Here is a 27,638-nt window from a genome sequence, read left to right as displayed (position 1 = left end):
GGTTTTATTTTCCCCAACTGCAAAGAGCTGAAGGATATGCTGGTACTAGATGAATAAAAATAATTTCGGAGACATTTCAGACACTGATGTTTTATTACCTGGACAGTAATGACTAATAACACTGTCATCAGCTGAAATATAAGAGAAATTCAAAATTTCAAAAACAGTTTTTTTTTAAAATAATTAAACAAACGGTTTCATAAAATGTCAACACAATACAAGGGAAAACAGGACATTAAAGCCTTTATTTGGTAGACTTACCCAATAGTCTAATCTATGCCTAAAGGGGTACTCTGCCCATAGATATCTTAACCCTATCCAAAGGATAGGGGATAAGAGGTCTGATCGCGGGGGTCCCGCTGCTGGGGACCCCTGTGATCTCGGCTGCGGCACCCAGCTGTTCTCACTGCACTGAGCTAACTCTCTGTGCATAATGACGGGCGATACAGGGGTCGGAGCATCGTGACGTCACGGCTCCGCTCCCTCATGACGTCATGTCCCACCCCCTCAATACAAGTCTATGGGAGGGGGCTTGGTGGCCATCACGCCCCCTCCCATAGACTTGCATTTAGGGGGCAGGCTGTGAAGTCACGAGGGGCGGAGCCGTGAGGTCACGATGCTCTGACCCTGTATCACTTGTCATTATGCACATAGCTTGCTCTGTGCAGTGATAACAGCGGGGTGCCGCAGCAGAGTTGTCCCCAGTGCGGGACCCCCTGGATAAGATGTCTAGGGGCGGAGAACTCCTTTAATAGGTCAGATTTACTCAAAAACTCTCCAATTTTTAAACAATGACTTGGACTAAAAATGTTACATATTTATCAGTAGAGATAAGCAAAGTTACAGTGATTCCATTTGTCACGAACCTTGCAGCTCGGCAGTTGCTGACTTTAGCCTGCATAAATTAGTTTAGCTTTCAGGTGCTCCGGTGGGAGACTCTCCCCTACCTTTTCCAGCCCACCGGAGCTTCGAAAGCTGAACTAATTTATGCAGGCTAAAGTCAGCAACTGCCGAGCCGAGAAGTTTGTGACGAATCAAATCACTGTAACTTTGCTCCTCTCTATTTATCAGAGTGCATCTAGTGTTAGTTTACACACCTATTAGTTGGTTTATTCTGGCTCAAATCAATGGTGTTGTCACACGTACAGTATTCTGCACAGATTTGAAACGCAGGATTTGATGCACAAGATTTGCTGCTGCAGATTTCAATGTGAAATAAATGACAACTTCAAATCGTTACACATCAAATATGCGCAGGATACTGTACATGTGAATAGACCCGTATCCCAATATACTGGCTTATTATTCCTTGGTGTTGTATCAGAGTTCTGGCTGTTTATCTAAGTGACCAATGTTTTTAAAGCTTTTCATCGGCACTATGAGGAAAATGTATAAAAAACTGTACAGAGGGACAGTGGTGCAGTTGCTCATGGCAACCAGATTGCTTCTTTCATTTTTTAAGAGACCTGTAAAAAATGAAAGTAGAGATCTGATCGGTTGTTATGGGCAACTTTTCCTCTGGACAGGTTTTTGATAAATCTCCCACTATGACCCCAGTATATTGAGTTTAGTGTGGGTGAGCAGCCGGTCAGTTTCCCTTTAAAGCACTATCCCTCTCTCAGGCACAGTAAGGCTATGTTCACACGCCAGAATTTTTGCATGGAATTCTGCATGAATTTATAGCCAATTTACATCAAAATTCCTGCAGCAGAAATTCTGCAACAGAAAGGTGCTAACCTCCCAACCATGACTACCATGTGCCTTAACAGGGCAAATAAACATAGGTTATGTGGATAGAACAAATCCTTCAAGAGGAAGCCAAACTACAGCACTAAATTTATGGGGCTATACTATGTTTAATACCGTTTCTGTAAAAAGTTTAGCATTTTTAAATATTATTGCATCTTCAGTCCTGAGTGGTTATTAAAGTGGTACTCCACTGGTCAGCCTTTGAAACTGTTCCATACACTGGAGCCAGGAACTCGTGACGTCATAGCCCCGCCCCCTCATGACATTACGCCCCGCCCCCTCAATGCAAGTCTATGGGAGGGGGCTATGACATCACGAGCTCCCGGCGCCGGCTCCAGCGTTGAGAACAGTTTTTTCCAAAAGTTGAGCATGTAAGTACTCCTTTAAAAGATATAATACAGTTCAAGAAGAGAATGTGTCTATCCACATTGGATACATCTTTAATACTACTAGATTGTAGGCATCTGACATACTAGGAATGTAGTAATACCTTCCTCAAATAGAGAGTTATAAACACAAGAAATACTCAGTATTCATAACATATGACTTGTTATTAAGAACAATGACAGAACTGTACAGTGCGCCAACTAGAAGGTAAATTTACACATGGCAGATTTGTTGCAGAAATGTATGTAAAGTATCAACATACTCAAAACAGTCTGCCCATGCCTTTTATTTTTGCTTCTGTCCGGGGTATTCCTCAATAATATTTAACATATGTCACTGTATAGGAAATATATTCTAAATTAAAGAATACCAAAAGGACACTTTGACATAAGCTTTCCCAGTGTGTTAGTTGTATGTAAAGAAAACAAATGAGGTATGGGCCTTTTACACGTTTTTTGCCTGCGGTTGGGAAACCGCATACGGCCGAAAAAGCAGCCAACCGGAGGCTGCGGTTCACTCCGGTCGGCTCACAGACATACATTAACTACGGTTCCCTATACGGCTGAGTGCGGGCGCCGCGATTAAGCCCCGCCCACCCCTCCTCCCAGCCGTATACGGGAACCGTAGTTCAAATCGTAGTGTGAACCCAGCCTTATGCAGTTTACCTCTGCTACACTCATTTGTCCAGACAAAAAACAGGAATAATATTCTGGAGTATCTAGCATTTCGGTACACAACATGGGTTGTCCAATTTTTTTGAACAGAAACTCACTTGTGTGCTAATTTGTGGTCCCCCTAGAATTTACAGCTTATTGGCAGCAGTCGTACAAGCAGGACAACACTTGATCAGTTTACACTTGGGATGCTTGTAACACAAACAGGAAAAACCAAAGTGGGAAAAAACATATTCTCATATTGTATTAAATAATACGATTACAATATGACTAAAATCAAATTAAAAAACCCCCATAAATGCTAAGTATGGGCCCTGAAGAAAGCTGTTTCCCAATGAAGACACGAAAAAGAAATGGGACCTAGCTGCAGAAATTATACAGAGTACAGACCATGCAGTACAATTCCCAATTCCTGGTGAAATAGTTTTGTAATTAAATCTATTAACAAAAGATTAAGATAATTCTATGTCTACGTTAAATGAATATTAAATAAAAGCACGTAAACTCAGAAGGATTGATCTTTGGTAACAGTCCTGTTCCAACCTGCAGAGGGATTTTAAATCTGCATTAAAGTGGTACTCCGCTGCTCAGCGTTTAGAACAAACTGTTCCGAACGTTGGAGCTGGCAGCTCGCGATGTCATAGCCCCTCCCCCGCAATGCAAGTCTATGGGAGGGGCGTGACGGCTGTCACGCCCCCTCCCATAGACTTGCATTGAGGGGGTGGGGCTATGACGTCATGAGCTCCCGGCTCCAGCGTTTGGAACAGTTTGTACCCCTTTAAAAACACATCACAATTCTTCCACAAGAACTGTGGCCCTCATATAGATATACTATTCATTTTTCTTAATGCCAATTCCATCATTTCCTTCCCATGAAGAATTTTTGGATGTGGAGTCAAAGTTCCAGTCAACTGGGGCGAGGAGCTGCTGGGTCTTTTTATAAGTCCAATATGGGTTCAGTATAAGAGTAATCAAAGTCAAACCAACAAGGAAGAAGGCTACATATAGCACCGTGACAGATCTTACTAGGCGATCCCAGTTGTAAAGAGTTACCCACCATAAGTGATAGGTAAGGACCATGCGGCAATGGAACATGTGAATCATAATCCATTGATTTACCTTCCAAAATAACGTTTGTGACCAACCCGCCTAGAGGAGGAGAGGAAAGAGAGACATTACTAATATTTTATACATTAAAGTGCACAAAAAGTTACCCATACATAATTAAATGGCAGCTGTACAGTGATCTCTAACATGGAGCTACACATTACCGTTACTGCAATTACTCTTATAATTCTTACTATCCATAACGATTCACTTTGAGGGTACATTCACACTGTATTCGCTACAGTTTATATATTACATCAACATAAAATGAAGTAGTCAAACAGTAGCAGAACTCCTAATACTATGCAACAGTACTGCAATGTAACATGTGAACAGAGCCTAAAAGGGCCAGCTGACAAATGAGTGTTAGCTTACTTGTCAGCTAACTAGATCTTTTGGGTGGCTGATAATGGTACCTGTCACTTTAACAAAAAAAAAAAACATTTTTTTTTTTTGTTATCCTAGAGACATGTGAAAAGTTTTGATCATTCCAGGTATTGATGTTCAGATCTCGACCGATCGCTAGAAGGAGAGGAGAAAAGTGACCATTGTAATCCAAGTTTTTTAGTGCAAATAATGCCAGAATTTTAGCACAATTAAAGTAGGACATTTGCCCCTCTGTTCACACTTAGTAACTGGATTTTCCAAACTGGGACAAAAATGTGTCCATAGCAGCCAATCACAGCTCAGCTTTCATTTCTCAAACTGTTCTGGTGAAATGAAAGCTGGGCCGTGATTGGTTCCTTTGGGCAATTTAGACTTTTTTTTTGTCAGACAGATTGTTAAATCTGGACCATTGAGTTTAGGGGAGTTTAGAAAGGACACGTTTGTACCCTTTTATACACTATGGAAACATTGCTGAAGCTTGAGGTTCACTTTCAACAAAAGTCCTTAACAGACGGATTTAAATTGGAATAATCCTCCCAAAAAAGTCACTTTTATTGTCAGATTTAATTTTTAAATTTTTGTTATATAGATATAACAGTCATTACTATTTTTCTTTATTTTGTGACTATATTAAAGCTTGTCTTTCGTGAGACAAGTTCACGGTTTTATACAAATTATTTTTCAGTGCATAGAGCCATTTTTACCCTCGCTTTTTACCATGCAATGAAATTAACATTTTGGTCCAGATTTAACCCCTTAAGGACCAGGCCAATTTTATTTTTGCATTTTCATTTTTGACTCCTGGCCTATTAGAAATCACAACTCTTTTAGATTTCCATCCACAGACCCATATGAGGGCTTGTTTTTTTGCATCCCCAATTTTACTTTGTAATTACATAACTCATTTTAGCATACAGTGTACGGCGCAACCCAAAAAAATTTTATGTGGAAAAATTGAAAAGAAAACCGCAAATTAGCAAATTTTGGAAGGTTTTGTTTCACGCTGTACACTTTACGGTAAAAATTATGTTTTCTTTATTCTGTGGGTCAATACGATTAAAATGATACCCATGATTACATACTTTTCTATTATTGTACTGCTTTAAAAAAATCTCAAACTATTAACAAAATTAGTATGTTTGAAATCGCCCTATTTTGACACCTATAACTTTCAAATTTTTCCATTACGGGGCGGTATGAGGGCTCATTTTTTGCGCCATGATCTGTCGTTTTTATCACTACCACTTTTGCTTAGGTTTTACTTTTTGCAAATTTTTTATACATTTTTTTGGGGATAAATGTGACAAAAAAAGCTGCAATTTTGGACTTTATTTTTTTTACATTCACGCTGTTCACCGTATGGGATAATTAACAATATATTTTGATAGTTCAGAATTTTATGCATGCGGCAATACCAAATGTTTCTTTTTTTTTTTTACACCCTTTTTTTGGTGTACAAGGGGAAAAAGGGATGATTTTCATTTTTATTGGGGAGGGGAGTTTTAAATTTTTTTTTACTTTAATAATCCCCATAGGGGACTATTTATAGCAATCATTTGATTGCTAATACTGTTCAGTGCTATGCTTAGGGCATAGCACTGATCAGTGTTATCAGCGATCTTCTCCTCTGGCCTGCTCGATCACAGACCAGAGCAGAAGACCCCTGGAGATGGACGGAGGCAGGTGAGGTGACCTCCATCCACCATTACAGATGATCGGATTCCCCCGGCAGTGCTGCGTGCGATCATCATTTATTCAAAGTACCGCACTGCCGCAGATGCTGTGATCTGTATTGATCACGGCATCTGAGGGATTAATGGCGGACATCCACGCGATCGTGGATGTCCGTCATTACCGGCGGGTCCCTGACTGCTGATAACAATCAGGAACTGCCGTACATGACGCAAACATCGGTCTGGTGCTCGCAGTCATGGCGGAGTGTAAATGTACGTCATGGTGCATTAAGTACCACGGCACCATGACATACATTTACATCAATTGTCGTTAAGGGGTTAATCTGTCTGCGGACAGAAACTGTCTGGTTCTGAACACAGCAACCAACCAATCACAGTTCAGTTTTCATATCTTAAGTTCTGGTTAAATAAAAGCTGAGCTGTGATTGGTTGGTTGTTGGGAAAACCGGGCAGTTTCTATCCTCAGACAGATTGGTAAGGGTGCATTCACGCCATGTTTGTGAGTTCATGCTGTGAAATTTCAAAACTAGGCACTCCTGTATCCCAGCCGGACCAGCACCGAATCTCATTCATTTACATGCACCGACCGGAGTCAGTCACTCCGGTCAGCTCATTTTTACCCCGTATCCGTTTTTTTGGCCGGACTGAAATCCATTGTATGCCACGGTTTTCAGCCCGGCCACAAAACCGGATAAGGGGTAAAAATGAGCCGACCTGAGTCACCCTCTGACTCTGGTTGGCTCATTAAAAAGAATGAGATGTGGGCCGGATCTCACAAACGTGGTGTGAATGCACCTTAGCTCTGAACTTTTATATTTTCTTTGTGGTCAGTACGAATGCAACAAATAGGTATTTTATTATTTGGTGTTTTTGCACAATAAAAGCCATTTTTTTTGGGAAATATCTTTTTTCCATAACTTGTAGCTGTATGTCTTGTTTTATGCAAGATGAGTTGTAGTTATTACTGGTGCTCTTTTTTCTTCATCCGTAACATGTTTACTGCTTAGACCATTACAATTGTGGCAATAACATATGTGGGCTGAATAAATAGCTACTCCTCTATAGTTAAATTAAAGATAGACATGCAAATTAGACTGTGGAGCCCACTTCGCGTTGCACTGTGTGCTGGTCACCTCCTTTAACCTCTGATTGACAGCCACAAAGCTGTACTGTAAGTTTTGCAGCTGAAGGGAATGCACAGTAGGCTCCAAAGCGTAGTTTAATCAGCTCAACCAGCTGAAAATCTGAAGCCATAGACACTTATCCCCTATCCGCAGGACAGGGGATAAGTGTCTGAACACAGGGGGTATGAACGCTGAGACCACCCGCAATCTCCTGTACGGGGCTCTGGTTCAGTGAGGTTGAAAACACTCGCATTAGCCGCATAGAGCCAAGATAATGCCTGTTCCTGTACGGGAGATCGTGTGGGATCCCAGCGGTCGGACCCCCTGCGATCAGACACTTATAGGGGATAAGTGTCTATGGCTGCAGATCTCCTTTAAGAAACGTAGCTGAAAGTAAATCTCAAGCTTTAATAACAATTCGAGGATACAAAATTACAGGTGTCTTTTTTTATGTTAAGTTATCTCGAAACTCAATAACCCAAACTTATCAATCTGTATGTACAAAAGCCATATTCAGCAATGCTCTTACTTTATACCCTAGAAGTCTGCTGACGGATGAATTCACAGAACATATGCTTACCTTTAACAGCATCCATGAAATACAGGTGAATGGAGTACTCATCTCTAGTAATAGTGTAACCATTGGCAAATAATGTCCCGCTGTGCTGCAGATCACTGCACCCAAATATCCTATAAAAGCAAAAAAGTGGTGGACAGCCAAAAAGATATCAAAAGACCAGAACACAAAATTAGATGTGTGAAGAGCAAGGTTTTCAAATAGAAAAAATCCAGTTGCTATTATTATGGTAAAAAAAGCCCACCCCTGCTGACCAGTGATCTGATCTGCAAGGAGAACTGGGTCAAATAGTAGTGCGGTTAACCCAGCCACAATGCACTGAACTCCAAAGACTGCCCGTGTAGCTGCAAGATTCCAAAATACTTTCTCTTTGGCTGGGAGTGACCTATAAGTAGCATAAAACACTATAGATACAAGATGACTGAATGCAAAAATGGCCAAATAGAATAGAAATCCTCCTATCATCAGAACCAGACAGGTGTTCCATGAAGAGTAGTCAAAGCTGCTCAGGGCATCCATCAGATCACGATGAGCAGCCATCCTCCAGGAAAGTCCTCCTACTTGTACACGAGCATCTTCTTATTGCACATTGTCTGGATTGGATACATCAGGAGACGTAACATTACCTGCAGAATGTCAAAAAAATACTTGAAGATAGAATCCAAAAAGACACAAAATCATACTGAAGTGTTCTATATTGTAAAAAAGCTACTACAAACTGCATGCTTTGTTAAAAGGGTACTCCGCTGCTCAGCGTTTGGAACAAACTGTTCGGAATGCTGGTGCCGGGAGCTCGTGACATCACACCCCGCCCCCTCAATGCAAGTCTATGGGAGGGGACGTGACGGCTGCCACGCCCCCTCCCATAGACTTGCATTGAGGGGGCGGGGCGTGAAATCACGAGGGGGCGGGGTTATGATGTCACAAGCTCCCGGCACCAGCGTTCCGAACAGTTTGTTCCCAACGCTGAGCAGCGGAGTACCCCGTTAAAAGGAACCGGTCCGGTTCAACTATTTATAAGCATCAGCAACATCTTATATAAAAAAAGAACAATCCTCCAGCTCACCACTCCAGATTAACTCTCGTACTGCACAAATCCTGTGATCAAGTGCTGCGCTAAGCAAACAAAAAGTCAGATGATCCAGCACATGGATGTCCTTAAAATGAATCTTCCTTTATATATTTGAACATGTAAAATGATAGCAACCGCATAGACACATGAATCTCATACAGATAATACTGGACACGTTTCAACGCTATCAGTCTTACTCATAAATCTCAGCAACATCTTTTGTATCTGAAGATCAGGTCCCTTACTATATTTGGACGTCCTCTTTGCCGTCCGATAAAATACTTAAAAGGGGTACTCCGCCCATATCCAAAGTCTGATTGCAGGGTCCCAGCTGGGACCCCTGCGATCTCAGTTTAATACCCAGCGTTCCTTTAGAATGCTGGGAGCAGGCGGCGGGGGTGTGATGTCACAGCCACACCACACTTGTGACATAACTCCATGCCCCCTCAATGTCATGACCCCCTCCACCTGCTCCAAGTGTTCGGAACAAAATGTTCCGAACGCTGGGGCAGTAGAGTACCCCTTTAACACAACTTTCAAAAATCTCCCATGCTGTATGTATATTAGCTTTGAAGGGGTACTCCGGCCCTAACACATCTTATCCCCCAGCCAAAGAGTAGGGGATAAGATGTCTTATCCCGGGGATCCTGTCGCTGGGGACCCCCGCTATCTCGCATGCAGAACCCACCTGTCTCAGCTGCACGGAGCGACTATAGCTCCGTGTCTGAAGACTCACGACCACGGTGCCAGAGTATCGTAATGTCACAACACTGCCCCCTTGTGACGTCACGCCCCGTCCCCTCAATGCAAGCCTATGTCACAATACTCGGGCCCCGTAGTCATGAGTCTTCAGACACGAAGCTATCGTCGCTCAGTGAAGCTGAGACAGCTGGGTGCTGCATGAGAGATTGCGGGGGGCCCCATTGGTGGGACACCCGCGATCAGACATCTTATCCCCTATCAGCTTTGATTGCCGTGTCTGAAGGGTAAATACCGAGCATCACCGCGATCGGTGATGTCCGGTATTAGCCGTGGGTCCCGGCCTTTGATGGCCACCAGAACCAACCCGATATGACCTGGGGTCACCGCGTGACCCCCACATTATATGGCGGGAGACGGCACAGGAGATAAATATATGCTTCGTTAAGGAGTTATGGCCAAAATGGACTGTGTCCTTAGCAGTGCTGTAGAGTCGGATAAAATTTTGGGTACCTGGAGTCGGAAAACAATGCACCAACTCAGACTCCTACTAAATTTAGATTGGAATGAAAAAAAACCAAAGCAAGTTTAAATGTCCCAATTCACAAAAAGTTGTAATTAATGACTTCTCTACTGTAAGAATAAAGACCAATGCATGCAGTGCCTCACGTAACCGCAAAATGATTAAGTGACCGTGAAGAAGCATGCATTTCATGTGCTTCACTATATGGCACAATTAGGAGCGCCAATACTTATACTTTCCATAGTGTTGTGTTCTGCTGTTACAGGGAACCCATGGGTAACCTAGCCTCTCACTGATAAGGAATTAAGTAAATATGTTTTTTGTAGGACTAGAGACTTGTATAAGTGAAGGGAATGGGGGGTCAATAGTTCAAGACTGAAGCTGTAAACCATTGGAAAAACTGCTGTCATTCAGCTAAGGCTATAAAAACTTGTAAACTCCGATTGTTAGCTTAAACTTTAATACATTTGCATATTAATACAAAGGAGTCGGAGTCAGAAGTACAAAAAATTGCGGAGTCGGAACATTTATCTACCGACTCCACAGCACTGGTCCTTAGAGGGGTACTCCGGAGGAAAACTATTTATTTTAAATCAACTGGTGCCAGAAACTTGAACAGATTTGTAAATTACTTCTATTAAAAAAATCTTAATCCTTACAGTACTTATCAGCTGCTGTTTACTACAGAGAAAGTTGTTCTTCTTTGTCTGACCACAGTGCTCTCTGCTGACACCTCTGTCCGTGTCAGGAACTGTCCAGAGCAAGTCCCCATAGCAAATCTATCCTGCTCTGAACAGTTCCTGACACGGACAGAGGTGTCAGCAGGGAGCACTGTGGTCAGACAGAAAGGAAATCCAAAAAGAAAAGAACTTTCTCTATAGTAAACAGCAGCTGATAAATTCTTGAAGAATTTTGATTTTTTTTAATAGAAGTACTGGTAATTTACAAATCTGCTTATCTTTCTAACACCAGTTGCTTTAAAATGAATTGTTTTCCACCGGAGTACCCCTTTAACCCGTTAAGGACCAGGCCATTTTTCACTGTAGGACCAGATCGTTTTTTGCACATCTGACCACTTTCACTTTAAGCATTAATAACTCTGGGATGCTTTTACCTTTCATTCTGATTCTGAGATTGTTTTTCGTGACATATTCTACTTTATGTTAGTGGTAAAATTTTGTCGATACTTGCATCATTTCCTGGTGAAAAATTCCAAAATTTTATAAAGAAAATTAAAATTTTAGCATTTTTCTAACTTTGAAGCTCTCTGCTTGTAAGGAAAACAGACATTCCAAATAAATTATATATTGATTCACAAATACAATATGTCTACTTTATGTTTGCATCATAACGTTGACATGTTTTTACTTTTGGAAGACATCAGAGGGCTTCAAAGTTCAGCAGCAATTTTCCAATTTTTCACAAAATTTTCAAAATCTGAATTTTTCATGGACCAGTTCAGGTTTGAAGTGGATTTGAAGGGCTTTCTTATTAGAAATACCCCACAAATGACCCCATTATAAAAACTGCACCCCTCAAAGTATTCAAAATTACATTCAGTAAGTGTTTTTTACACTCGCATGTTCTTGTAGACCCAGTTTTTGAATTTTTACAAGGGGTAAAAGGAGAAAAATCCTCTAAAAATTTGTAACCCAATTTCTGTCGAGTAAGGAAATACCTCATATATGTGTATGTCAAGTGTTCTGCGGATGCAGTAGAGGGCTCAGAAGGGAAGGAGCGACAGTGGGATTTTGGAGAGTGAGTTTTTCTGAAATGGTTTTTGGGGGGCATGTCACATTTAGGAAGCCCCTATGGTGCAAGAACAGCAGAAAACCCCCCACATGGCATACCCATTTTGGAAACTACACCCCTCAAGGCACGTAACAAGGGGTCCAGTGAGCCTTAATTTTTCACTAAAGTGCCGATTTTTCCCCAAATTTACCATTTTTAAAAAGGGTAATGGGAGAAAATGCCTCCCAAAATTTGTAACCCCATCTCTTCTGAGTATTGAAATACCCCACGTTAGGACGTAAAATGCTCTGCGGGCGAACTACAATGCTCAGAAGAGAAGGAGTCACATTTGGCTTTTGGAAAGCAAATATTGTTGAAATGGTTTTTGGGGGGCATGTCGCATTTAGGAAGCCCCTATGCTGCCAGAACAGCAAAAATACCAACATGACATACTATTTTGGAAACTACACCCCTCAAGGAACGTAACAAGGGGTACAGTGAGCCTTAACACCTCACAGGTATTTCACGACTTTTTGTTAAATTTGGATGTGTAAATGAAAAAATTTTTCACTAAAATGCTGATTTTTCTCCAAATTTTACATTTTTACAAGCGGTAATAGGAGAAAATTACCCCCAAAATTTGTAACCCCATTTCTTCTGAGTATGGAAATACCCCATGTGCGGACGTCAAGTGCTCTGCGGTCGAACTACAATGCTCAGAAGAGGAGGAGCGCCACTGAGCTTTTGAAGAGTGAGGGCTTCGTTTACAAAGCCCTCGTGGTGCCAGAACAGTGGACCTCCCCATATGTGACCCCATTTTGGAAACTACACCCCTCACAGAATTTAATACGGGGTGCAGTGAGCATTTACACCCCACTGGCATTTGACAAATCTTTGGAACAGTGGGCTGAGCAAATGAAAAATTACATTTTTCATTTTCACAGACCAGTGTTCCAAAAATGGTGTTCCAGTGTCAGACACCTGTGGGGTGTAAATGCTCACTGTACCCCTTATTACATTACGTGAGGGGTGTAGTTTCCAAAATGGGGTCACATGTTGGGGGGTCCATTGTTCTGGCACTATGGGGGCTTTGTAAACACACGTGGTCTTCAATTCCGGACACATTTTCTCTTCAAAATCCCAATGGCGCTCCTTCTCTTCTGAGCATTGTAGTTTGCCCGCAGAGCACTTTACATCCATACATGGTTTATGTTCTTACTCAGAAGAAATGGGGTTACAAATTATGGGGGGCTTTTTTCCTATTTTCCCTTGTGAAAATTAAAAATTCAGGATAACACCAGCATTTTAGTGAAAAAAAAAAATTTTTTTTTCATTTTCCCATCCAACTTTAATGAAAATTTGTCAAACACCTGTGGGGTGTTCAGGCTCATTATACCCCTTGTTACATTCCGTGAAGGGTGTAGTTTCCAAAATGGGGTCAAATGTGGGTATTCATTTTTTTGTGTTTATGTCAGAACCGCTGTAAAATTGGCCACCCCTGTGCAAATCACCAATTTAGGCCTCAAATGTACATGGTGCACTCTCACTCCTGAGCCTTGTTATGCGTCCACAGATCATTTTACGCCCACATATGGGGTATTTCCGAATTCAGGAGAAATTGCGTAACAAATTTTGGGGGTCTTTTTTTCTTTTTACCTCTTGTGAAAATAAAAAGTAAAGGGCAACACCAGCATGTTAGTGTAAAAAAATATTTTTTTACACTAACAGGCTGGTGTAGCCCCCAATGTTTCCTTTTCATAAGGGGTAAAAGGAGAAAAAGCCCCCAAAATTTGTAGTGCAATTTCTCCTGAGTATGGGAATCCCCCACAGGGGTGTGGAAATTTTTATAATAAACTACTTGTCCACGGGACTAAAATGGAGCAAAATCTACTTGTCCCTCATGACGATCCACTTGTCCGGGCCAATTTTCGCTTTTACGCTCTCATTTTTTCCTCCTCGCCCTATAATACCCATAACTACCTACTATAATGATACCTTTTAATTTTAATTTAATTTACCTTGTGGTTGAGGTAACATGTTAGTTTAATACTTTAGGCCGCCTGATTACAGCGATACCAGATTTGTATAGTTTACGTCATGTTTTACTAATTCTGAACTTTTTCAAATTTTTTTAATTGCCATTTTTTTAACCCTTGTAGCTTTATTTTTTTCCCACATACCAGGCTGTATGAGGGATAATTTTTTGCGCCATAATCGTTTTTTTTTGTATCGGTACCATTTTGGTAATGATCTGACTTTTTAATCGCTTTTTAACTTTTTTTTTTTTCTGGGATATTATAAAAATTGCAAATCTGTGGTTTGGTATTTTTTTTTACATTTACCGTACGGGATACATAATGTTATATTTTAATAGGTTGTTCAATTGCGCACGAAGCGATACCAAATATGTTTATTTTTATTATGTTTACATGTTTTTATATAGCAAAAGGGGGTGATTTGAACTTTTAACATGGAAGGGGTTAATGCAACGGTCTTCAAACTGTGACCCTCCAGATGTTGCAAAACTACAACTCCCAGCATGCCCGGACAGCCAACAGCTGTCCTGGCATGCTGGGAATTGTAGTTTTGTAACATCTGGAGGGCCACAGTTTGAAGACCACTGGGTTAATGTGTGTCTTTCAAACTTTTATTAAAACTCTATTGAACTCTATTAATCTGTGTGCTCTGTGATCCATTGATAGAGCCTAGTCCAGCCAGGCTCTATCAATGACAGAGCGGGACAGCAGGGAACAGAGGTAAGCCCTCCAGCTACCTCCATAGTGGATCGCCCCCCTGCGATCGCGCTGCGGGGGGGAGGGGGGGCGGGGTGCGATCCACCCCACTAGCAGCGTGATCGCCACATGCTGGCTATTAGCGGCGGCCCCCGGCTACTGAGAACAGCCGAAGGCTTCAGAGTATGGAGCGGGCAGGAATCCCGCTCCATACATACTGCAGAGCTCCGCATGCAGTCTCCCCGTGCAGACGTGCCTCCTCCCCTCAGCTCTCCGAAGCTACAGCTGGGGGGAGTGAAGGAAGACGACGCAGGTCTGCATGGGGAGCAAGAAGCCACGCCCCCTCATCTCCCCCCCACAGATCTGCAGAGCAGGGGAGAGAAGACAAATACACAGCTTCTCATCTCCCCTGCTCTGCTTCGGAGGACACAGTTATTTACAGCCGGGGGCTGCAGAGTATGGAGCGGGAAGGAGCCGAGAGCCCGCTCCATACAGACTGCAGATCGCCGCCGAGCTTGCCAGGTCCGGCCCTGCTTGCCCGAAGCCGAGCTAAGGGCCGGAAAAATTCACCTGCCCGGCGCCCGAAACTGCATGTCGCGGGTGTCGGGCTATAGGAATTCCACATCCCTGCCCCCATATGTGGCACTAAACTGTTTCCTTGAAATACGACAGGATTCCGAAGTGAGAGAGCGCCATGTGCATTTGAGGACTAAATTAGGGATTGCATAGGGGTGGACACAGGGGTATTCTACACCAGTGATTCCCAAACAGGGTGCCTCCAGCTGTTGCTAAACTCCCAGCATGCCTGGACAGTCAGTGGCTGTCCAGAAATGCTGGGAGTTGTTGTTTTGCAACAGCTGGAGGCTCCGTTTTGGAGACACTGCCGTACAAGACGTTTTTAATTTTTATTGGGGGGGGGGGGGGGGGGAGACAGTGTAAATGTGGTGTATATGTAGTGGGTGTATATGTAGTGTTTTACCCTCTATTAAGTGTTAGTGTAGTGTTTTTAGGGTACAGTCGCACTGGCGGGTTTACAGTGAGTTCCCTGCTAGGAGTTTGCGCTGCAACGAAAAATTTGCCGCAGCTCATACTTGAAGCAGAAAACTTACTGTAAACCCGCCCGTATATTCCGGGTCACCATAGAATCGCAAGTGTGAATTCACTTGCGATTTGCGCCGATCGCCGACTTGGGGTGGTCTTATGACCCCCCTGGGCATTTGCGCAGGGTGACTGCTGATAGATATCAGCAGTCACCCCGGTCTCTGCCCGGCAGGGACCGAAATTCCCACGGACGTACGCGTACATCCTAGGTCCTTAACTACCAGGGTGCTTAGACGTACGCGTACGTCCATGGTCCTTAAGGGGTTAAAGGGGTACTCCGTTGGAAAACAATTTTCTACAACTGTCAGGAACAGTCCAGAGCAGGGGAGGTTTGCTATAGGGATTTGCTCCTACTCTGGACAGTTCCTGACATGGACAGACTGAAAAGAACAACTTAACTTCCTCTGGAGCATACAGCAGCTGATAAGTACTGGAAGGAATAAGCCGATAAGTACTAGAAGTAATTTACAAATCTAACTTTCTGGAACCAATTGATTTGAAAAACAAATTAAAATAAATAAATAAAATGTTTTCCACCGGAGTACCCCTTTAAGGGGTTAAAATCAATCAGTAACAGTACAGAAAGTTGCAGTGTAGCCCTAGTCTTATCCTACACAGTGGTAACCAGCCAGCCATTGTAAAGGGGAACTGAAACACAACTCTCTACATGCGAGTTCCCTGTACATCTGGGTAGCTGCCAGGAAGGGACATACAGTGTAGAGGCTACAGCACAGAACCAGTGGGGATCCCAGAGGTCAGACCTCCACCAACCTTACAGTAAAGGCTGGACGCTGCTGTGCCGTCTTTTAAAGAGAAACTGACAGATGGATCAACCCTACTAGACTGAATATACTGGTGGTTAGTGAGGGTGATTCTGAGTAAAATGATGTATTTCTTTTCCCCAATCCGTTCAGACTTTCCAGAAATATAGGACGGTCTTGCAATAAGCAAATAAAGTCTTAACTGAACTGGAGGCAGGTTTGAAGACTATCTGCACCTCTGATGCCATCTCATGGGATGTCTCCTAACTAGAGATGAGCGAACTTACAGTAAATTCGATTCCTCACAAACTTCTCGGCTCGGAAAGAGTCTCCTAGGACTGTATCCACCTTTTCCAGCCCACGGGAGCACCTGAAAGCTGAACTAATTTATGCAGGATAAAGTCATCAACTGCCGAGCCGAGAAGTTCAAGACGAATCGAATTTACTGTAAGTTCGCTCATCTCTACTCCTAACCATCTGTATATTCGGGGAAGTGGGGTTGATCCATCTGTCAGTTTCCCTTTTAGGGTGCGTTCACACAGCTGTCTGTCAACGTTTTTTTTAATCTCCTTTTCGGTTCCGTTCTTGCAGGCTGTAAACCGATTAAAAACGGTTTTTAAAAAATCCCATTCATGTCAATGGGATTTTTTTTACAATCCGTTTACATCTGTTCGTACCCGTCTGCATTCATTTCCGTTTTTTTGACTGCAGAAAAAAAACGACACATGCAGTATTTTTTTTCGGTCAAAAAAAACGGTAGAAGAAAAAAAACGGATGCAGTAAATTTAACATTGAAGTCTATGGAAAACAGATGAGCCTTTAAAGGGGTACTCCGCTGCCCTGCTACGGAAGCTCCGCTCCCCAGCGTCCAGAAGTTTATTGTTCCGAACGCTGCGTGCGGGCTTTGGCCCCTCGTGACGTCACACCCGCCCCCCTCAACGAAAGACTATGGGAAGGGGGCGCGACGGCCGTCGCGCCCCCTTCCCATAGACTTTCGTTGAGGGGGCCGGCGTGACATCACAAGGGGTGGCCCTGAACACGAAAGCCCGCACGTAGTGTTCAGAACAATAAACTTCCGGACACTGGGGACACTCACGGGCAGCTATAGAATACACTCACGGGCAGCTATAGATTACACTAACGGGCAGCTATAGAATACACTCACGGGCAGCTATAGATTACACTAACGGGCAGCTATAGAATACACTCACGGGCAGCTATAGATTACATTCACGGGCAGCTATAGATTACACTCACGGGCAGCTATAGATTACACTCACGGGCAGCTATAGATTACACTCACGGGCAGCTATAGAATACACTCACGGGCAGCTATAGAATACACTCACGGGCAGCTATAGCATAATAATTCATGTATTTCCATAACAGAAATCTGAGGCCGGCCACTGGATATATGCAAAGAATGTGCAAAGATGACATCTAACCCCACATCAGATCCAAAGCAAAATATGTCATTTTAATAAATATAATATATAAATATAATGTGGATTATTTTCTATGCATATGAACAGTGTTGCAGAAACCTCATTCACTTGCAATGGAGCAAGATTATCACTGGAATGTGCACTATGTGGACATAACCTTGAAATCTACAGTATATGGTATATAAGTAAATAAGCATGTCGCTCTCTATACACTGCCACATCTCACAGCAGTCCCAGCACTATCCAGGGTGGATCTCTCCTCTGGCTATAGGCCAGGAATCTGTCCTATATCATAGTTAGGGTTGCCACCAGGCTGGTAATTTTATATTAAAAATACCGACCATTCAATGATATCGCCTATAGCCCATAGCAGTAGATTGTGACCCCTGACCGTAGGAGCAGTGGACGGAGCACTGTGAGGCAGTACACAGACATACAGCCTCCAGCCATACACTGTATATGGCTGAAGGCTGTATGTCTGTGGGGGAACTATACTGCCAACCTAATGTGGGGGAAAATATACTGCCAACCTAATGTGGGGGGAACTATAATGCCAACCTAATGTGGGGGGAACTATAATGCCAACCTAATGTGGGGGGAACTATAATGCCAACCTATTGTGGGGGGACATACTGCCAACCTAATGTGGGGGGACATACTGCCAACCTATTGTGGGGGAACTATACTGCCAACCTATTGTGGGGGAACTATACTGCCAACCTATTGTGGGGGAACTATACTGCCAACCTATTGTGGGGGAACTATACTGCCAACCTAATGTGGGGGAACTATACTGCCAACCTAATGTGGGGGAACTATACTGCCAACCTAATGTGGGGGAACTATACTGCCAACCTAATGTGGGGGAAACTATACTGCCAACCTAATGTGGGGGAAACTATACTGCCAACCTAATGTGGGGGAAACTATACTGCCAACCTAATGTGGGGGAACTATACTGCCAACCTAATGTGGGGGAACTATACTGCCAACCTAATGTGGGGGAACTATACTGCCAACCTAATGTGGGGGAACTGTACTGCCAACCTAATGTGGGGGAACTATACTGCCAACCTAACGTGGGGGAACTATACTGCCAACCTAACGTGGGGGAACTATACTGCCAACCTAACGTGGGGGGAACTATACTGCCAACCTAATGTGGGGGGAACTATAATGCCAACCTAATGTGGGGGGAACTATACTGCCAACCTAAGTTGTTTTTTCTAAACTTAAACCTCAGTATTCTGATTTATTTGCTGTGCTGGCACTTTGAAGGAAAAAAGTTGGGCACTCGGGCTCAAAAAGGTTCCCATCACTGCTCTACATAACTAGGGAGCTGTCACATGACTCTGCAGTCTAGAGTTTAATTCCAATGGCTGGACAGACATTATATTTATAACACTCTACAGCAGTGTTTCCCAGCCAGTGTGCCTCCACATGTTGCAAAACTACAACTCCCAGCAGTTGTAGTTTTGCAACGAGTTGTAGTTTTGCAACGGCTGGAGGCACCCTGGTTGGGAAACACTGCTCTACAGACACATATACATTCACAAGACAAATCACATGACAACAGATACGGATTGATTAGAAAAAACAAACCATACAATACTTACAGAGCATGGTTATACACTGTCACAGTACAAACCTGAGGCAGATGCGGTCCTCCCCACTACACACATTCCTTCATCACAGAGCCGCTGTGTACATAAGACTCGTCACGTGACCCATCGCGGCACTTCCTGCCACTCAAGCGCATCACCGCACGTGACTGCGAGATGGAGCGGACTGTACCATTATCGTCTGACAGGAGGGGGGGGAAAGCACGTCGCGCTGTTGTTCGGTAGGCTGATGGGGATTGTTTGTGTAGCAGTGTTATGCAACACGTTATCTTGCTGCTGCCTATGTGCTGTTCACACCGGTGACACTAGGACTCTGCGGTTTGGGTTCATCTATACAGTGTTTGGCTCGTGGTAGTTTACCTCACGCTTGGCGCGTTTGTGTGGTGGTGGACAGTGAATGAGGGAGTACACTGCAGAGCCGCTCACGTGCTGGTGCAGGTTACCTCAGCTCTGCGTGGAGGCACCTACTAGTTCAGGTGGACCTGGTGGGTGCCAAGAGTGCCTCCACCAGGGGAAGGTATATGGCCGACTGTATAGTTGTTGTTTTTTCTTTTCTACTGTGCTTATACATTTCGGATATACATTGGCATCCAGTCAAAAATGGTGACATACCACAGCACAATAGTGGGCCTCAATAAAGGAATGTACAAAGGGGGAGATTTCTCACATCTTGTACAGAGGCAGAGTGGAGCAGTTGCCCATAGTAACCAATTAGATTCAATAATTCATTTTTAAAAAGCCTATTAAAAAAATAAGGCTAGAGCTCTGTCTCCAGGGATTTTGACAGTCACAGTGGGGGAGATTTATCAATCTTTGACCAGAGGAGAAGTTGCTGAGTTGCCCATAGCAACCAATCTGATCACTTCTTTCATTTTTCTGTGACCTTTTCAAAAATGAAAGAAGCAATCTGATTGGTTACTATGAGAAACTCAGCAACTTTTCCTCTGGACAGGTTTTGGTAAATCTCCCAGATAGTGTCTGACAGGGTCACAGACTCGCCGTGTGTGCACCGCTGCATTCTGGAGGCGCACATGCTGTCGTCAGGCGAGTTTGGCGTGTCAATGGAACTGACGTGCTGCGAGGTGTTGGCAGACAGGAGGCACAGTGGACACCACACCTCTCTAAGGCTGGGTTCACACTACGTTTTCTCCCATACGGGAGCGCATACGGCTAGGGGGAGCTAAAAGCTCGCGCTCCCGTATGTCACCGTATGCGCTCCCGTATGTCATTCATTTCAATGAGCCGGCCGGAGTGAAACGTTCGGTCCGGTCGGCTCATTTTTGCGCCGTATGCGCTTTTACAACCGGACCTAAAACTGTGGTCAACCACGGTTTTAAGTCCGGTTGTAAAAGCGCATACGGCGCAAAAATAGCCGACCGGACCGAACGTTTCACTCCGGTCGGCTCATTGAAATGAATGACATACGGGAGCGCATACGGTGACATACGGGAGCGCGAGCTTTTAGCTCCCCCCTGCCGTATGCGCTCCCGTATGGGAGAAAACGTAGTGTGAACCCAGCCTATGGCTGGGTTCACACCACGTTTTGTTAAATACGGTTCCCGTATACAGCTGGGAGGAAGGGGACGGGGCTTAATCGCGGCGCCCACACTCAGCCGTATTCGGGAACCGTATTTAATGCATGTCAATGAGCCGACCGGAGTGAACCGCAGCCTCCGGTCGGCTTAGTTTTCGGCCGTATGCGGTTTCCCGACCGCAGGCAAAAACGTGGTCGACCGCATTTTTGCCTACGGTTGGGAAACCGCGATTAAGCCCCGCCCCCCTCCTCCCTGCCGTATACGGGAACCGTATTTAACAAAACGTGGTGTGAACCTAGCCTAACACTGTTTAACGCAGAAGAAATTAGATTTTTAGGAGAATGAAGACTTAAAGATTAATAGCATAGGTAGGTTTGGCATGTGAAAGACTATGGTGGTGGTATCATACATTTTTGTGATATTCTTAAGGGTAGGGTCATGTGTGCCATATTGTGCTGCATATTTTATGCAGCTGATTTTGCTTATTCAATGACTTCGGTGAGTGGGAAAATACACAGCAGCAAAATATGGCACATGTGATACTTACCTAATACTGCTATCCTAGGGGCGGATCCATAGTCTAGTTGCGGTAGGGGCACTATTAGAGTATTTTGTGTTGGACCGAAAATAAGGTGTTGCTTAACCCCTTGCCGCATATGGACGTTTATAAACATTCATATGCGGCCCCAGAGGTATGACGTGCGCTCATACCCGGTTGGTCCCGGCTGCTATAAGCAACCAGGACCCGTGGCTAATGCCGGACATTGCTGATAGGGCTGATGTCCAGCATTAACTCTTTAGACAGGGCAATCAAAGTTGATCGCCGTGTCTAAAGTGAAAGTAAAAGCTTCCCGGCAGCTCAGTCGTGCTGATCGGGATCGTCGCAGTAAAATCGCGATGTCCCGATCAGCTAGAACGCAACAGGAGGATCCATTACCTGCCTCCTGCGCGTTTGATCGGTGATTGATTGCTCCAAGCCTGAAATCCAGGCGGGAGAAATCAACCGCCGATAACAATGATCACTGCATTGCAATGCAAAGGCAGTGATCAGTGTATTGAATTAATGTACTGCATGTTATAGTCCCCTATGGGGGCTATAGCATAAAAAAAAAAAGTTAATAAACATCATTTAACCCCTTCCCTAATAAAAGTTTGAAGCACCCCCTTTTCCCAATAAAAAAAAAATGTAAATAAAATAAACATATGTGGTATCGCCACGCGTGTAAATTTCCGAGCTATAAAAATATATATCGTTAATTAAACCGCACGGTCAATGGCGTACGCGCAAAAAAATTCCACAGTCCAAAATTTTTGGTCATTTTTTATACCATAAAAAGATGAATAAAAAGTGATCAAAAAGTACGATCAAAACAAAAATAGTACCGATAAAAACTTCAGATCACGGCACAAAAATAGTCCTCATACCGCTCCGTACATGGAAAAATAAAAAAGTTATAGGGGTCAGATTAGGACAATGTTGAAAGTATAAATTTCTGTGCATGTAGTTATGATTTTTTCAGAAGTAATACAAAATGAAACCTATATAAGTAGGGTATTATTTTAATCGTATGGACCTACAGAATAAAGATAAGGTGTAATTTTTACCGAAAAATGTACTGTGTAGAAACGGAAGCCCCCAAAAGTTACAAAATTGTGTTTTTTCTTCCATTTTGTCGCACAATTATTTTTTTTTCCATTTTGCCATAGATTTTGGGGTAAAATGACTGATGTCTCTGCAAAGTAGAATTGGTGGCGCAAAAATATGCCATCATATGGATTTTTAGGTGCAAAATTGAAAGGGTTATGATTTTTAAAAGGTAAGGAGAAAAAAAAAACAAAGTGCAAAAACTGAAAAACGCTCGGTCCTTAAAGGGTTAAAGAAGATGTCCGGTATGGACTATTTCTTCCTGCCCGGGCTGAAAAAAAAGAGAAAATAAACTTTCACTTACCTTCCTACATTCCCCCAGAGCTCCGCAACAGCTGATCGGTCGGCCGGGTTGTCTAATTTCTATTTCCCTTAGCCCGGGACATCACACTGCGCTTCAGCCTATCACCGGACAAGGCGGGACATCAATGCGGCTGGTGATAGGCTGAAGCGCCGTGTGACATTCCGGGCTAAGGGATGTAGACAGCCCAGTCGACCGATCAGTCGACCGATTTCTCTTTTTTTGCAGCCCGGGCAGGATGGAATAGAAATAGTCCGTATTGGACATCTCCTTTAGGCTGCTTTCACACTACAGTGCATTCACCCGTTATTGTACATCTGTTATCTGTATTAACAGACCATTAAAAATGGATGAAATAACGGGTGCTAACGGCTGAATAACGTCCGTCAAAATGACGGGCATATTCATCCGTTAAGACCCGTTATAACATCTGTCATGTACTGTAATTTTATGGCCGATATAACACCTCTGCCTACAGACTCCCACAGGCGAAAAAACTACTACTACTATTCCTCCTATCATGGAACAGACTTGTTTCCATGATGGGAGTAGTAGTTCCCCAGCTGCAGGAGTCTGCCGGTGGCTGGGGAGGCTATATTAGTGTTTGTACTACTCCCCCCATCATGAAACATACTCTGTTCCGTGATGGGGGTTGTAGTAAAGGAGCTGAGGGATTGATTGCACTGGGTCTCACTTCTAAGACCCGATGTGATCAGAAGTTATTAAATGGGAGCGGGCGGCATGCTCCTCTCCCCTGCAATGTGCGGTGTATTTTTACTTTCACTTTTAACTTCGCCTGGAGCCCTGAATGGCCGGCACCGAGGAGCCATTCAGGGCTCCTGGCATGGTTATTAAACTACTAATTTGAACCCCAAATGTATGCCCCCCATGCATATTTATAATAACTCATTGGCCCCAGTGTGCTTATCTTTATCCCCCCGTGTCCATATTTCACCTCCCACTGCCTGCTCCTCGTCTTCTTGGAGCAGGGTAGCAGCGGGACATGACGGGAACTGGCGGCGGTGTTATTCCACCGTTATTTTTGACGGAAGAAAAATTAGTGCATGTGACTTATTTTTTCCCGTCACAAATATCGTCTGTTATTCATAACGGGTGATAACGGATATAAAAAAAATCCCATAGACGTGAATCGGATTTTGTAATGGCCGTTTAACGGCTGTTTTAACCCCTTAAGGACCACGGGTTTTTCTGTTTTTGCACTTTCGTTTTTTTTCCTCTTCGCCTTTTAGAAATCAAAACCCTTTCAATTTTGCACTTAAAAATCCATATGATGGCTTATTTTTTGCGCCACCAATTCTACTTTGCAGTGACATCAGTCATTTTACCCAAAAATCTACGGCAAAACGGAAAAAAAAATCATTGTGCGACAAAATTGAAGAAAAAAACCCATTTTGTACATTTTGGGGGCTTCCGTTTCTACGCTATACATTTTCCGGTAAAAATGACACCTCATCTTTATTCTGTAGGTCCATACGGTTGAAATGATATACTACTTATATAGGTTTGATTTTGTCGTACTTCCGTAAAAAATCATAACTACATGCAGAAAAATGTATACGTTTTAAATTGTCATCTTCTGACCCCTATAACTTTTTTATTTTTCCACATATGGGGCTGAAGTTTTTAGCGGTACCAGTTATGTATTGATCGGACTTTTTGATCGCTTTTTATTCATTTTTTCATTATTTAAAAAGCGGCCAAAAATATGTTATTTTGGACTTTGGAATTTTTTTTCGCGTACGCCATTGACCGTGCGGTTTAATTAATGATATATTTTTATAGTTCGGACATTTACGTACACGGCGATACCACATATGTTTATATTTATTTTTATTTACATGGTGTTTTTTTATTTATGGGAAAAGGGGGGTGATTTGAACTTTTTTACACTTTTTTTTTTTTTTTGCAGTGTTATAGCTACCATAGGGACCTATAACACTGCACACACTGATCTTATACCCTGTTCACTGCAAAGTCATAGCTTTGCAGTGATCAGGGTTATCGGCGGTCGAGTGCTCAAGCCTGAATCTCAGGCTTGGAGCAATCAGTCACCGAGGGGACACGCCGGAGACAGGTAAGAGGACCTCCGCTCGTGTCCCAGCTGATCAGGACACCGCATTTTCACTGCAGTAGTCCCGATCAGCCCCGCTGAGCAGCCGGGGAGCTTTCACTTTCGGTTTAGACACGACGTTCAACTTTGAACGCCTCGTCCAAAGGGTTCATGGTGCACGCCACCGCGATCGCTGCCGCGCGCTATTAGCCCCGGGTCCCGGCATCAGATACATGATGCCGGGACCGACCCGATATGACGTGGGGTCACCGCGTGACCCCGCGTTATATCATGGGAGCCGGCCAAGGACGTAAATACACGTCCTTGGTCGTTAAGGGGTTAAAGAGTTTTCTAACGGAAGTTTATAGCGGATCTTTTAACGGAGCAAAAGTATAGTATGTGAAAGCAGCCTTACAATATTATTAAATGTATCATACAGTCCTAACCTTCTTTAAAGGGGTACTCCGGCGCAAAGACATCTTATCCCCTATCCAAAGGATATGAGATAAGATGCCTGACCGCGGGGTCCCACCGCTGGGGACCCCCGTGATCTTCCACGCCGCACCCCGTTAGAATCAGCCCCCGGAGCGTGCTCGCTCCGGATCTGATTACTAGCGATCACAGGGACGGAGCATTGTGACGTCATTCCGCTGCAGCAGAGTACCGTTGAATTTAACAGGATTCTGCTGCGCTGTGCACACGGCAGAATATCCATGCCAGATGTTTCCAGCACGGAAATTCCGTTTTCTGTATCTGCAGAAAGAATGAACACGTTCATTCTTTCTGCAGACACCGTGTGGACATTCCGTAGTGTGAACCTGGCCTTACATTACAAACAGATAGGATATGTTTAAACAGATATACGGTGAACCCCCGACCTACGATGGCCCCGACATACAATAATTTCAACATACGATGGCCTCTCAGAGGCCATCGCATGTTGAAGGCAGCATCAACATACGATGCTTTTGTATGTCGGGGCCATCGCATAAACGGCTATCCGGCAGCGCAGACTGCTTCAGCTGCCACCGGATAGTCGTATAAGGTGCCCCGTGTGCTGCGTGAAGACGACGATGAAGAGCGACGATCCCGGGCAGCAGTGATGGTCCGGAGCGCCGGGGACACAACGAAAACGATGGAAAGCGACATCCAGGGCAGGGGTGACGGTCTGGAGCGGCGGGGGCACGTGAGTATATCTTTCTATATTATTATTGCACGGATCCCTCAACATACGATGGTTTCAACTAACGATGGTTCATTTGGAACGAATTACCATCGTATGTTGAGGGATCACTGTATCAATATTACAAACATTATAAGACATTTTAATCAGTTTATGTATAATATTTTAGAATGTTTACATAAACAGGACTATACATAGGACATGTGGTCACACATTTAGACTGGAAGAAAGGAGATTTTGTCTAAGGCAAAGGAAAGGGTTTTTAGAACAATAAGGACGTGGAATCCTCTGCCTGCAGATGTGGTTTTACTAGTCTGTACAGACGTTTAAACAGCAACTGGATGAATATTTGCAAAAACATAACATTAAGGGATATAGGCCCTGATTTTTTTTAGCATGTTGTGATGCCCATTCTGTAGCATGTTGTGATGCCCGCGCTGTAGCATGTTGGGATGCCCATTCTGTAGCATGTTGGGATGCCCGCGCTGTAGCATGTTGGGATGCCCATTCTGTAGCATGTTGTGATGCCCGCGCTGTAGCATGTTGTGATGCCCGCGGTTTTGCATGTTGCAGAAAATAATTTCCAGTATAATAATCAAATATACCAATTGCCAGAGAATGGGAAAGTGCCAAAGTAGTTATTTACCATTTAAAACTACAGCTCCCAGTATGAAGTATGTGGTAAGGTTATGCTGGGAGTTGTTGTTTCACCCTTCAAATTGTAAAACTTACAAGTGACTCCAGCTCTGATAGGACATAGTGAGGAGAATACACAATGATATTAGTGACGTCTTCTCTATAGTCTTTCCTTATCTAATTTAGATGTACATACCGCCGAGTTCAGCTAAATGTTCTCTCTGCAGAACTTGACGCCCAGATGGCTATTCCCCTTGTCAGCAGATTCTGATCCTCTCTATGAAAACAATAAATAATAATTATGACCTGTCCTGTTCCACCCACACAATAATAATGCCCTCTGTCCTGTGCCCCTAGCATATAATGCTCCCTCTGCTGTGCCCCTCACATATAATGCCCAAATCATGTTCCCCTCACAAATAATGCCCCCTGTCCTGCACCCTCACGGGGCATTATATGTAAGGGGCACAGGACATGGTGCATGATATGTGAGGGGCACAGCACAGGGGGCATATGTGAGGGGCCTCAGCACAGGGGGCATTATATGTGAGGGACACAGGACATACAGTATAATGCCCTGTTATATGTGAGGGGCACATGACAGAGGGGCATTATAAGTGAGGGGCAAATGTCCCTCACATATGCCCCCTGTGCTGTGCCCCTCACATATAATGCACCATGTCCTGTGCCCCTCACATACAATGCAGGACAGGGGGCATTATATGTTAGGGGCACAGCACAGAGGGCATCATATGCTAGGGGCACAGGACAGAGGGCATTATTATTATGTGGATGGAACAGGAACGGGTCATAATTATATGTGGGGGCACAGGATGGGGCATTATATACGAGGGGTACAGAGTGTTTTGCATTCCAGAGGTA

At 43.7% G+C, this 27,638-nt stretch overlaps 1 protein-coding gene across 4 annotated transcripts; it reads right to left on the bottom strand.

Moving 5' to 3' along the window:
* Nucleotides 1–647: 647 nt before the first annotated feature.
* CLN8 (CLN8 transmembrane ER and ERGIC protein) lies at nucleotides 648–27,015 on the bottom strand. Of its 4 annotated transcripts, XM_056565710.1 has the most exons (4): nucleotides 19,412–19,551; nucleotides 11,108–11,192; nucleotides 7,703–8,325; nucleotides 648–3,959 (listed from the first exon to the last, which is right to left on the bottom strand). In XM_056565710.1, exons 3-4 carry the CDS (start codon nucleotides 8,237–8,239, stop codon nucleotides 3,642–3,644), a joined length of 855 nt encoding a protein of 284 aa, XP_056421685.1. In that variant the 5' UTR covers nucleotides 8,240–8,325; nucleotides 11,108–11,192; nucleotides 19,412–19,551; the 3' UTR covers nucleotides 648–3,641. The 4 variants fall into 4 exon arrangements, with proteins under 4 accessions (XP_056421685.1, XP_056421686.1, XP_056421684.1 ...); XM_056565711.1 differs by lacking the exons at nucleotides 11,108–11,192; nucleotides 19,412–19,551 and adding an exon at nucleotides 26,953–27,015; XM_056565709.1 differs by lacking the exon at nucleotides 11,108–11,192 and having other exon boundaries at nucleotides 19,380–19,550.
* Nucleotides 27,016–27,638: the final 623 nt, after the last annotated feature.

This window comes from Hyla sarda, chromosome 3 (assembly GCF_029499605.1).
Source record: "Hyla sarda isolate aHylSar1 chromosome 3, aHylSar1.hap1, whole genome shotgun sequence".
Lineage (NCBI taxonomy): Eukaryota > Metazoa > Chordata > Amphibia > Anura > Hylidae > Hyla > Hyla sarda.
This window is presented reverse-complemented; position numbering and strand designations above follow the sequence as displayed.